At 35.0% G+C, this 12,462-nt stretch overlaps 1 protein-coding gene across 3 annotated transcripts in view; it reads right to left on the bottom strand.

Annotated features, from left to right (window-relative positions):
• Positions 1-396: 396 nt before the first annotated feature.
• Positions 397-12,462, bottom strand: part of DNAJB4 (DnaJ heat shock protein family (Hsp40) member B4) — a 37,760-nt gene continuing 25,694 nt past the window's right edge. For all 3 annotated transcript variants that reach the window (XM_030825150.1, XM_030825149.1, XM_030825148.1), the window contains 2 exons: positions 4,523-5,091; positions 397-2,147 (listed from right to left, as the gene is read on the bottom strand). In XM_030825150.1, coding sequence (XP_030681010.1) covers positions 1,914-2,147; positions 4,523-4,957 — 669 coding nt within the window. In that variant the 5' untranslated portion in view covers positions 4,958-5,091 and the 3' untranslated portion in view covers positions 397-1,913. The remainder of the gene's footprint in view (positions 2,148-4,522; positions 5,092-12,462) is intronic.

The following is a 12,462-nucleotide window of genomic DNA, read 5'->3' on the forward strand; positions in this document are numbered from 1 at the left end:
AAACCCCGTCTCTACTAAAAATACAAAAAATTAGCCGGGCATGGTGGCGGGCGCCTGTAGTCCCAGCTACTCAGGAGAATGGCGTGAACCCGGGAGGCGGAGCTTGCAGTGAGCCGAGATTGCGCCACTGCACTCCAGCCTGGGCGACAGAGCAAGACTCCGTCTCAAAAAAAAAAAAAAAAAAAAAAAAAAATTCATAGCAGCATTATTTATAATAGCCAAAAAAGTAGAAATAAGCCAAATGCCCATAATTAATGAAAAGATAAACAAATTGTGGTATATCCATATGATGTGCCACAAAAAAAAGTACTGATACATGATACAACATAGATGAACCTTGAAAACATTAAGCTAAATCAAAGAGGCCAGACCAAAAAAAAAAAAAAAAGCCATATATTGTTTGAGTCTGTTTATGTGAAATGTCCAGAACAGACAAATCCATACAGACGAAAAGTAGATGGTAGTGTTTTCAGGGGCTGGAGGAAGGGAAGAATGGGAAGTAACTGCTAATGGATTTAGGATTTCTTTTTGGGGTGATGAAAATATTCTGGAATTAGAAAGTGATGATGATTGTACCACTTTGTGAATATTACTAAAAACCACTGAATTGTATATTTTAAGGGTAAACTTTATGGCATGTAAATTATATCTCAATAAAGTAATAAAGAATATGGCTATTATAACCTATTTATATTGGATTTCTAAAAGAATATTTCATATTCTACTAAAAGGTGATAGGACCCAGTATATATATATATATATAATCCTGAAAACTATTTTATAACCAAAAACTTTGTTTCAAAACACCATTCTCACTATAGTTATAAAACAGAAAACAAAACTAAATTTTTTAAACGTAAATATATTTAAAAAATTAAAACACCTAAGAAATGCAATCTATACATATGAAAAAGTAAAATATTTATATGCATAACAAGTAGTTGCAACATTATCCATAAGCAGCAGTTAGTGTTTATTTTCCCTATATTTTGGTTTAACACCATAGTGTAGTGGTAGTTCATTCTTTTTAGGGAAATTACATAAAGTACATATAGCATATTATTGTAAGTTATAGAAGACTGTATAACTGGAAAATTAATTCCAAGTAACAGCATTTCCTCTAAAAACATACCTATTATTAAACAAATTACTTTAAACTAGCAGAGAACAAAATGAGCCTATAATTTATTAAGTACAAGATATACAGTCAACTTGCATAAAATTACATATGGCATTTTAAAAAGTCTATTTCTAAAATATCAGTAATTCAAGCAATTGGGATTTCCACAGGAGAGAAATTGCCATTACTTTCCTTTTTATGAAGAAAGATCTGCCTTAAGAACATCACAACGATGTTATTAAGAAATGCTACAGCATACTTTAAAAATCAAAATGGTAAAACATATGCATCAGGATATTCTTTTACTGATACCAGCCCTATAGCAGCATTTCAGAAGATGATTTAAATCTAATAACTGACTTGGGTTTTTATTCTCTTCTAGAAATACATATTACATGTATAGTTTAGTTAAGCATTTTCATTTCCATTATAAATGGGAACTTTTCATACTGATTATCTAAAGGTATAAGAAATTAAGTAATTGGATAGTCTAGCACTTTATTAGAAATATATCTACTGACTCCACAAAAACAACTTTTACATATAAGCAAATAACTAAAAATATCTGAATCAGGAGAAATGAAATAAAATATAGTGAATGGTTTTCTCTTTTATCTCTAATTGTAAAAATCCCTTTTGCCTATTTATTTGACCCGTCTCTATTCATGCAATTTAATGAACCCTCAAAAGAATTTACACATCTTTATACAGAATTCACATCTACATCAGTAAACTGCCAGTCCTTTTATATTTTCAGTGCCTTATCAAAATATGGGTAACAAAGTTCTTCATTCTATGAGGCAGGAAGATGTTTCCTAAGTACTTCTTTGGATGAAGACGATATAGTATCTGGGAAGGACACCTCAAATTCTATTAGAAGGTCACCACGTTGGTCAGGATTTTTTGGAAATGGCAGCCCATATCCGATAATTCTTCTTCTCATTCCGGGTTTCACAATATCATTTACTGACATAGGTATGTTTCTTCCATCCAGTGTTGGTACGTTAATTGAGCAGCCACACAATGCCTAAAATGGACCAAATAAAATAAAATGAAAACACTTCAAAACTCAAAAATCTAAGCACAAATATTACCAGATGGTAAAGGATAATACCACTAAGGTAAAACTTTAACCTCCAGAAGAATAACAATAGTTATAAATTTTTTTTCCTCATTAGAAAATTCCTTCAGAGGTCAGGCGCAGTGACTCACACCTGTAATCCCAACATTTTGGGAGGCCGAGGCGGGCAGATCACCTGAGGTCAGGAGTTCGAGACCAGCCTCACCAACATGGAGAAACCTCATCTCTACTAAAAATACAAAACTAGGCAAGTGTGGTGGCACAGGCCTGTAATCCCAGCTACTCGGGAGGCTGAGGTAGGAGAATCACTTGAACCCGGCAGGTGGAGGTTGCAGTGAGCCGAGATCGTGCCATTGAACTCCAGCCTGGGCAACAAGAGCAAAACTGTCTCAAAAAAAAAAAAAGAAAAGAAAAGAAAAAAAGGAAAATTCTTTCAGGACATGCATTATTAGATATGTTACCAAAGAAAAAAAAAAGAAAAGGTAAAAGAGAAGTAAAGGATATATTCCACATTGCCCTGGAATGACATGGTTATTTTGAAGCTGCTATTAATACATTCAAGATGCAGGGATTGGAATGGGAGGAGGGAGAAATTCAGGACTAGAAAGAACAGGATAGGAGCAACTATTTCTCTGGAAAGTATTAGGACAAGAAATATATTTGTTTTAGATAAATGTTTACTGAGCATTTACTATATGCCACACATTCTGGCTAGATGGTGAGCCTTATAGGGACCATGAACACAGACCCCAGCTCAAGGAATGCACAAGGAACTCACAGAAACATAGAAGCAAACTAGCCATTATAATATTGTACAGTGCAGGAACAGAGGTAAGCATGGAGGTCTTTTGTGAGAGAAAGAGCACCCAACTTAACCCCTTAGATTCCGGGAGTAGAAGATGCTTGAACTAAGCACTGGACCAGTAGCAGGTAGGTATTAGAGCAGGGTAAGAAACAATAGTGTTCCATAGAGTACAGCTCAAGTATAAAAGATAATAATAGAGCAAACTGGGCCAGGTGCGGTGGCTCACGCCTATAGTCCCAGCACTTTGGGAGGCCGAGGTGGGCGGATTACTTGAGGTCAAGAGTTCAAGATGAGCCTGGCCAACATGGTGAAAACCTGTCTCTACTAAAAATACGAAAATCAGCTGGGCGTGGTGGCAGGCGCCTGTAATCCCAGCTACTCAGGAGCCTGAGGCAGGCGAATTACTTGAACCTGGGAGGTGGAGGCTGCAGTACTAGCTGAGATTGTGCCACTGCACTCCAGCATGGGTGACAGAGCGAGACTCCATCTCAAAAAAATAATAATAATAATAGAGCAAACTTAGGGAAGTGCATATACATTTTATGGGTAGACCTCAGATTTAAAATGACTTATTTTAAGCTAAAGAGTTTGGACTTTATGGTAGAGGTTATATAGAGCAATTTAAGAATTTGAAGCAGGGAACTGCTATGACCATATTTGCAAAGTTACAATCCAATTTGAGAAATAGTACAAATAGGCCGGGCGCGGTGGCTCACGCCTGTAATCCCAGCACTTTAGGAGGCCGAGGCGGGTGGATCACCTGAGGTCAGGAATTCAAGACCAGCCTGGCCAACATGGTAAAACCCCGTGTCTACTAAAAATACAAAAATTAGCCGGGTGTGGTGGTGGGTGCCTGTAATCCCAGCTACTTAGGAGGCTGAGGCAAGAGAATCACTTGAACCCGGAGGCAGAGGTTGCAGTGAGCCGAGATCATGCCAACATGGGTGACAGAGCAAGACTCTGTCTCAAAAAAAAAAAAAAATAGTGCAAATAAGAACTCAAATAATAATCGTATTAACGCAGTACCATTATAATTTATAAATGTATATATTTATATGCACTTATAAATGTATATATTTATATGCACTTATAAATGTATATTTTATTAATATAAATGTATACACATTTATTTATAGTGAATTATAAATTGTTTTCTTCTAATCTTTTTTGTTATGCAATTATTACTCCATATTAACAACTTTAGAACAAACCCTGTATACAAAGACTAATGTGTTGAGATTACCAATGCAGATCTCATAAACCACATTTGTAAAAGCAGCCTCATAGTACATAATCCAGTTAACACTTGACACTTTAATTGTAAGTAACTAAAGTTAGAAAATATAATCACATCCATAAAAGAGGTATAATACTAGTACTATCTTAGAGGATTGTTATAATAATTATTTTTAATGTGTAACAGGCGTTAAATAAATGTTAGCTATTATCTAGATGCACTCCCTATGATCAACTACATAATTATTTGGTCTTAGGATTTTAGGTCCTACCAACTTACCTCTCGTAAACTAATTTTAGCAGTATAAATTATATTTGATCCATCCCTTTTAAATTTTGGATGATCTTTGTCTTTAATGATAAAAACAATGTCTGCTGGAATACTATTTGGTGTTTCATCTCCTTCTCTTGGAAAAGTAATTTTGGTGCCTTCTTTCCACCCTTTTTTAATCTCAATGGTAAGAATTTTGTCCTCAGATCTGTAACTCCTTCCATCAGCGTTTAGCCTTTTTCGAGAAATCTTCATCCGTTTGGTACAACCACTATATATCTCTTCAAGTGATACTCTAAGTTCATGAATAACTGGAGGATCTTGTTTGAGGCGGGATGGCCCCACAGAATTCCTGTCTCTTGGATATCCATTCATGCTGAAACCAAAGGCACTAAAAGGATCACCATCTATTTCCATTTCTTCAGAATCTCTACCACCACCCATTCGTCTTCCGAAGAAAATTTCAAAGGGGTTGGACCCTCCGAAAAATGCAGCAAATGTAGCATGAGGATCACCATGAAAGGTGTACCGGAAGGTACCTCCTTGTCCATCAGTACCTCCTGCTCCTCCTTTCAACCCTAATTGAAGAGATAAGCATGATTAGAAAAAAGTTTGCAACTCTTAAAAGTTAAACTTTCAAAAACTATATTGCTAATAAATTTTGGCTAACTTACATTAAAATGTATTAATATTGGCCAGAAATGCCACTTTAACTAAATACAGAACAGCTATAAAACTCTTGATGATTACATCGTAAGTTAAATTGTTAGTTTTCAAATTCTTCCTCCAAATCAGCATTTTTGTTTGTTTGTTTGTGTTTTTGAGACAGAGTTTCGCTCTTGTTTGCCCAGGCTAGAGTGCAATGGCGCAATCTTGGCTCACTGCAACCTCCGCCTCCTGCCTCAGCCTCCCAAGTAGCTGGGATTACAGGCATGTGCCACCACGCCCAGCTAATTTTGTATTTTTAGTAGAGACGAGGTTTCTTCATGTTGGTCAGGCTGGTCTCGAACTCCCAACCTCAGGTGATCTGCCTGCCTTGGCCTCCCAAAGTGCTGAAATTACAAGTGTGAGCCACTGCTTCCAGCCAAATCAGCATCTTTAATATTTATTCCTGATTCTTTGTTCCACAGGTAAGTAAGAAAAATAAAATAAGGCCAGGCGCAGAGGCTCATGCCTGTAATCCCAACACTTTGGGAGGCTAAGGCAGGCAGATCATGAGGTCAGGAGTTCGAGACCAGCCTGGCCAACATAGTGAAACCCCGCCTCCACTAAAAATACAAAAAATTAGCCAGGTGTGGTGGTGGGCACCTGTAATACTAGCTACTCAGGAGGCTGAGGCAGGAGAATTACTTGAACCCGGGAGGCAGAAGTTGCAGCGAGCTGAGATCACACCACTGCACACCAGCCCGGGCAACAGTGTGAGACTCCGTCTCAAAAAAAAAAAAAAGAAAAAAAGAAAAAGAAAATAAAACTGGGAACTCCTTATCTTATAAACTACTGATCTGGCATGCTGAAGTATATAAATTATATAAGTATCTACTTATAAATATATAAGTTTTTAAAAGATGTCAGTTGGAAGGTCTTCAGTAATCAACACAAAGTGCAGAACTTAAATCTTTAATTTTTAATACAATCAAACAATATATATAACATTTAAAAATATATTAATAAAATATATAGTAAAATATAAAAAACCATATTCATACTGTTTATATATAAATTAGAAATATGTAAAAATATAATGTAATAAAAATACCATATTCATTCTAACTAGTTTTATTTCAGATCATCTTTTACTGTTTAAGAATTAAAATAGGGCCAGGTGCAGTGGCTCACACCTGTAATCCCAGCACTTTGGGAGGCCGAGTCAGGTGAATCACTTGAGGTCAGGAGTTCGAGACCAGCCTGGTCTACATGGTGAAACCCCATCTCTACTATAAATACAAAACTAGCTGGGCATGGTGGCACATGCCTATAATCCCAGCTACTTGGGAGGCTGAGGCAGGAGAATCGCTTGAACCTGGGAGGCAGAGGTTACAGTGAGCCAAGACTGCACCATTGCACTCTGGCCTGGGCAACAGGAGCAAAACTCCATCTCAAAAAAAAAAAAAAAATTAAAATAGAACTCTGTGGCAGAGAGTGAAAAAAATTCTAATAATGAGGACACTCTATGAAAAATGGTTTTTTAGACACTAAAATTGTCATTCCTACTCTAGATACCAAATTTGTTTAGGCATACCACATCTTAGCATTAATTTCAATGCTTATAAGAAGAAGACTGAAATCAAGAGCTGTAAACTTTGACACGTAAGGCCTCTATATGGGTTATTTCTGTCTCTTGTTAACAGTCCACCTCAGGCAACAATATAGTGAGTTTTTGACCCTTTGCTTAAGGGTTCCACTAAGTAATATTTAACCCACAAAAGATTATATTTGAAACAACATTTTCCACTATGTGTGAAAGAAATGTTCTACTAAAACCCAAAAAACAACAGTATGGTGATCTTTTAAGGGGTCAATACTGATCAAGAAACAAGCAGGAAAAGAATCTAAAAATCATAAAACTATGAAAAATCCAACAGATTAAGCTAGAAGATTCTAATATCTCCAAACAGTGAGTGATTTGAAGGCAGGAAATATATTTATTTTGCATTGCTCATGCATACAGAGCTGAAAATGGTAGGTATTCATCATGCTTAGTGAATGAAGGGAATGAACTAATTCCTAAAGTCCTTCTAAATCAAAACTAAAAAAGCTGTCTTGAGTATCGGTACAGAGAAAAATGCAGACGCAAAAACAATGTAAAATATAATCACACATATACATATATGAGAGATTTAACAATTTAAAATGCCACTAACACACAACATACTTTAAAGAAACTTAGTTTTGCTTATGTCTTATTCTACATTTGGCTTCTTCCATTAAAAGGTATATATCTACTCTATTTCATCTAACAGGGTCTCAAGTGATATCTAAATTTTTACCTTCATCCATGAATAGAAATCTGGAGAGATCAAGAGAGACCTAATAATCTGAAAATTGCCAAAATATGTATTGAACAATATATGCAAATAGCAGTTAGGGAAATTCCTTGTAGAAACTGAATGACAAGTATAAGCAGGACAAGATCTTTTCGTACCCAGCTCATCCAAATTTCCCTTTTATAAATTTTAGTAGTATAATTATAACTCCAAATGTTAAAAAGCTAATGGCAGATTTTTTTTAATGATAGAATAATATGTAGCTGAAGGTCATGACCAAAGTAACTCAACCAATGCTTAAATTATTTAAATCATTTTATCCTTCATCCCATACACTTAAGGGAGTATAATTATTTAACTGAGTTAAGTAAACTGGGTAAATCAGCCTGCCCAATCTAGCCTCTTATAAGACAAAATTTAAATACTTGCACCCATAATGAATTCATGAAAAGAAAGAATAACGTTTTAATTTATTACATCATGGGTTTGGCTTTCTGGAAAACCTCTTCCTCCTCTGCCAAAAAGGGTAATTCGGTCAGAATTACAAAGTCCCTGAGAAGATTCATACAAAGTCCGATGTAACTTATCAAAGCTGATAAAAAGACTCCAATGCAGCTTTTAGGTTTTCCTAGACACTATTAAACAGTCAACTATGCAGCTCAGACAAAGAATGAAGCTACTCTAATGAATGAAAAAAATCCTAGGCTGGGCACAGTGGCTCACGCCTGTAATCCCAGAACTTTGGGAGGCCAAGGTGGGTGGAGCATGAGGTCAGGAGTTCGAGATCAGCCTAACCAACATGGTGAAATCTCATCTCTACTAAAAATACAAAAATTAGCCAGGCGTGGTGGTGCCCGCCTGTAATCCCAGCTACTCAGGAGACTGATTCTGTCTCAAAAACAACAAAAAAAAGAAAAAAATCCTACCAAAATTCATGCCACTATAATATACATTATTATGCAAGTATCACTTGCATTGTCTAGCACATAAAATTATAAGTAATGTCACATTAACTATATGGTCAGTTCTTAATCATGTACATTTTGAAAGCTAATGGAAATGTTTAATAACCAATTGGATTCCCTCTGCTATTCAAAATGTTTTCTAGACACCATCATCACTTTGTGTGATCAAAAAATGCACTAGAGAAGCAACATTTGCCTATGATTTAGCAAGACTGCTATTATTTTACAACTAACCAGTCAACCAGTTTGCAGTCCCAAACCAAATATGTGTTTGGAATACTATCTATGACAATGATTCCCACTAATTAGTTAAGGTTGACTAAAAGTTTCCAAAAGAAGAAACACTGGAGAAAAATTCAGATTGCAAAGAAAAAAACATGATAATACTTTAATAACTCTTACTCCATCCAAGGAGATCTAATATGTAAAAATCTAGATTTATAGCAAGACTCCAGTTATCAAATAATGAGATTCTGAGATCTTTTAAACAGTTTTAATTCACGAAAATCAAATTTACTTACGTGTTTTTAGAACACATAGTGAATTTAAAAAAATCCAGCTAGCCAAATATGTAAGTTAAAGAACAGAAGAGAACTAGTATAAAGATTAATAAATACAAGTTTTATCATTTAAACACTACCTTTTAATATTTGAAGTTACTGAATAAATCATAAGCAATAACAAAATAAGGAAAGCATAAAAAAGAAAAATTAGAGAACTGGAATAAATGAGGATGTGTTATTGAAAATCTTTTCTTTTAAATCTCTTAACACAAATTTTTGTTGACATCTACTAAACTATTCAAGACTAAACCTAAAACTTTAGAGAGTGGTTCAGAATCCAATTTTAAATTTCTGTAGTTCTGTGGTTTTTGTTTTCAAATGATTCAACTATAGATAAATTTTATTTTTAAAAAGATTTATTACATACATAAAATTAACCTATTGTACAAATACAATTCAATTGATTATAGTAAATTGATAGAGTTGTATAACCATCATCACAATCCAGTTATAGAACATTTCCATCATTCCAAAGAATTCTCTACTTCTTATTTGTAGCTAATCCCCACTCCCACCTCAAGTCCTAGGCAAGAAAGATCTGCTTTCTTTTTCTATACACTGACCTTTTCCAGACATTTCACATAAATAAAATTATACAATACATAGTCTTTTACATCTGGCTTCTTTCATTTAGCATAGTTTCTGAGGTTCATCCATGGTGTAGCATGTTTCACAAATTGGTCCTTTTATTGCTAAATAGTTCCTCATTGAATGTATATAGCACATTTTGTTTAATTCACCAATTTATGGTGCTTTCAGATTGTTTCCAGTTTGGGGCTATTATAAATAATGCTGCTATAAGCATTCAGGCACATGTCTTTGTGTGGACATGTTTTTGTTTCCCTTTTATAGATTCCTAAAAGTAAATTTGAGTTATCTGTATTTTTTTTTCTTTCCTTTGTTTTTTCTAGAGGTAGGGTCTTGCTATGTTGGAAAGGCTAGACTCAAACTCTTGGGCTCAAGCAATCCTTCAGCCTCAGCCTCCTTATTAGCTGAGACTACGGGCATATGCCACCTCACCCAGCTAGCCAACTGTTTTTAAAACAAAGCATTTTAAATTGTGAATATTCAGAACACAAATATACTGTGTTCTGGATTACTAGTTCTTTCACTCCTGAATACATAAATTTAGCATATGCAACTTTTATACTTTTCAGTTTATGGTTCCTTATTCCCACCATCCCAGCTCTAAGTCCCAAGACTGTAATAACTCAGGGGGAGCGGGAAGAAGGATACCAGGTAAATTAATAGTGTTTCCATAGTCCTAAAGTTCAGTGTTTTGTTACTACTGGAGAAACCTATGGAACCACGTCTGGAGATAAATAAAAGGCAAAGAGAAAAAATGTTTTCCCCTACTTTCACAGTGTATCTAAATGGGATTTTTTAATAGAATGAGATATTCTGAATAAACGGCAAATAAATATAATACTTTCCTGTGAAGGAAGAATAATTCTAAAAAATAATTCAAATAACTTTCATTCAATTGTATTTTCTTTTTTTCCTTTTTTTTTTTTTTGAGATGAGGTCTCGCTCTGTTGCCCAGGCTGAAGTGCAATGGCTCAATCTCGGCTCACTGCAACCTCTGCCTCTTGGGTTCAAGTGATTCTGTTGCCTCACCCTCCCAAGTAGTTGGGATTACAGGTGTCTGCCACCGCACCTAGCTAATTTTTGTATTTTTAGTAGAGACAGGGTTTCACCATGTTGGCCAGGCTGGTCTCGAACTCCTGACCTCAGGTGATCGCCTGTCTCGGCCTCCCAAAGTGTTGGAATTACAGGCGTGAGCCACGGCGCCTGGCCCATTCAATTGTATTTTCAAGTAACCTATAACTAGAGAATGGTACTTCTGCATAATATATTTCTATGTTTTAAAAAAGGTATTCTCTCCTCACTCTTTCCTCCTATCACTTATATCAATTATGTAAGTAAAAAAAAATCCAGGGTATACAGATTCAGGGTGATTTAGTTTTTAAAAAATTCACTCACTGTGTAATGACCAATAAAAATTAAATGAGAAAAATCCCTCTAGAAAAGCACTATTAAGAGGTAATGTTAAATCAAGAAAAATGTATCATTTGGTGACTTGAAAATTCTGAAGACAAATATCCTTACTAAACCCTGAATCCAATGGCTTAGCCACAGACTTGAGCTATCAGTGAACTGTTGCAAAATATTTTAAATACAAAGCAGTGGATATCTGCTTTTTCACAGGAATTCACAGTGTCATTCCATGTTTGTGAATTTCTTTACAAAATTACAAAATAACTCCTTTAGAAATAGTAATACATTATTGGTAGCATCTCGGAATCCTGCTTAGCTTTTGAGATAAACCAAGTCATGATATTTTGGGTAATATGGCCATAGGTATCATGCAGGATTGAACTGCCCAGTATTTGCCTTTTTCAATATTTACTTTGTAAGAACCTGACACTGTAAGTAAGTCCTCACCACACCAAAACCAGCAACATAAACTTCAATTTTGGGCAACTCATAGACCAAAAAAGCTAAACAAAACAAGAAGGAAAAAACCCTCTATATACAATCACCCTGCTTGTCTACATTTAATTTGTTTCATTCAAAATAAGCAGTCACTGCTTGTCTATATTTTAAGGATATATTTCTAATTAGGAAAATTTGATGTTAGTTGTAATAAAGGAATCAAAGGGATAACAAAAAAGTTTTCACAGCTACAGTGATCTGAAAGCCAGTATTTTGGGAGAAAAACTAATAATAAAATAACTTAGTCCTGATGTTAAAAGTTGAAAATCCCCAAACCAGCACAAGTTAAAGTTTTTTGTGTTATCAATTAGCAATTTAAAATAGTCTTACTTCATAGCCCCATTTATATGGAAGTGATGGACAAACCTGATTTAAAATGCTGTGCTCACTAGTTTTTGATCTCACAATGCAAAAAACAAAAGTATGGCAGGGAGAGGAAAGGGAAGTTGTCATGTTTTTCTCTATACCTAGATAGTAAAATTTCTAAAGAAATAATGTTACCTAAAAGTAAATCAGTAATTATTCTAACTAGGTGGCCATTTTAGGTCAAAAATTGTATTTCTGAGATTTCATTTTCTTGGCACACAATTATTGTTTACAATTAAGCTAAAAACTTGTTCTGGTATTTTATGACATCAGGAAAATTCTTTCCTCTCCAGGCAGAATGCCAAAAACAACTAGAAGCTAAATGCCTGCGCCTTCTGCTTCTGAGAGTCACAACTCTGTCTTGTTCAGTCTAAACTAGCCTTGCTATAAGAAAGGCAAAAAACTACTTTTTGTTTTTGTGAATAAGGTATAAACTACTCAGAACCTGAAATGCCAATCTTAAGGTTTTAAATGACTAAAGACTCTTTATTGGTTCTGGCAGAAAATTCATTAGAAAACAAAACAGGTTGCATAAGACTTTTGACACAATTTACTAATAGGTATGGGAATTCAAG

This window comes from Nomascus leucogenys, chromosome 12, assembly GCF_006542625.1.
Source record: "Nomascus leucogenys isolate Asia chromosome 12, Asia_NLE_v1, whole genome shotgun sequence".
In the NCBI taxonomy this organism is placed as follows: Eukaryota; Metazoa; Chordata; class Mammalia; order Primates; family Hylobatidae; genus Nomascus; species Nomascus leucogenys.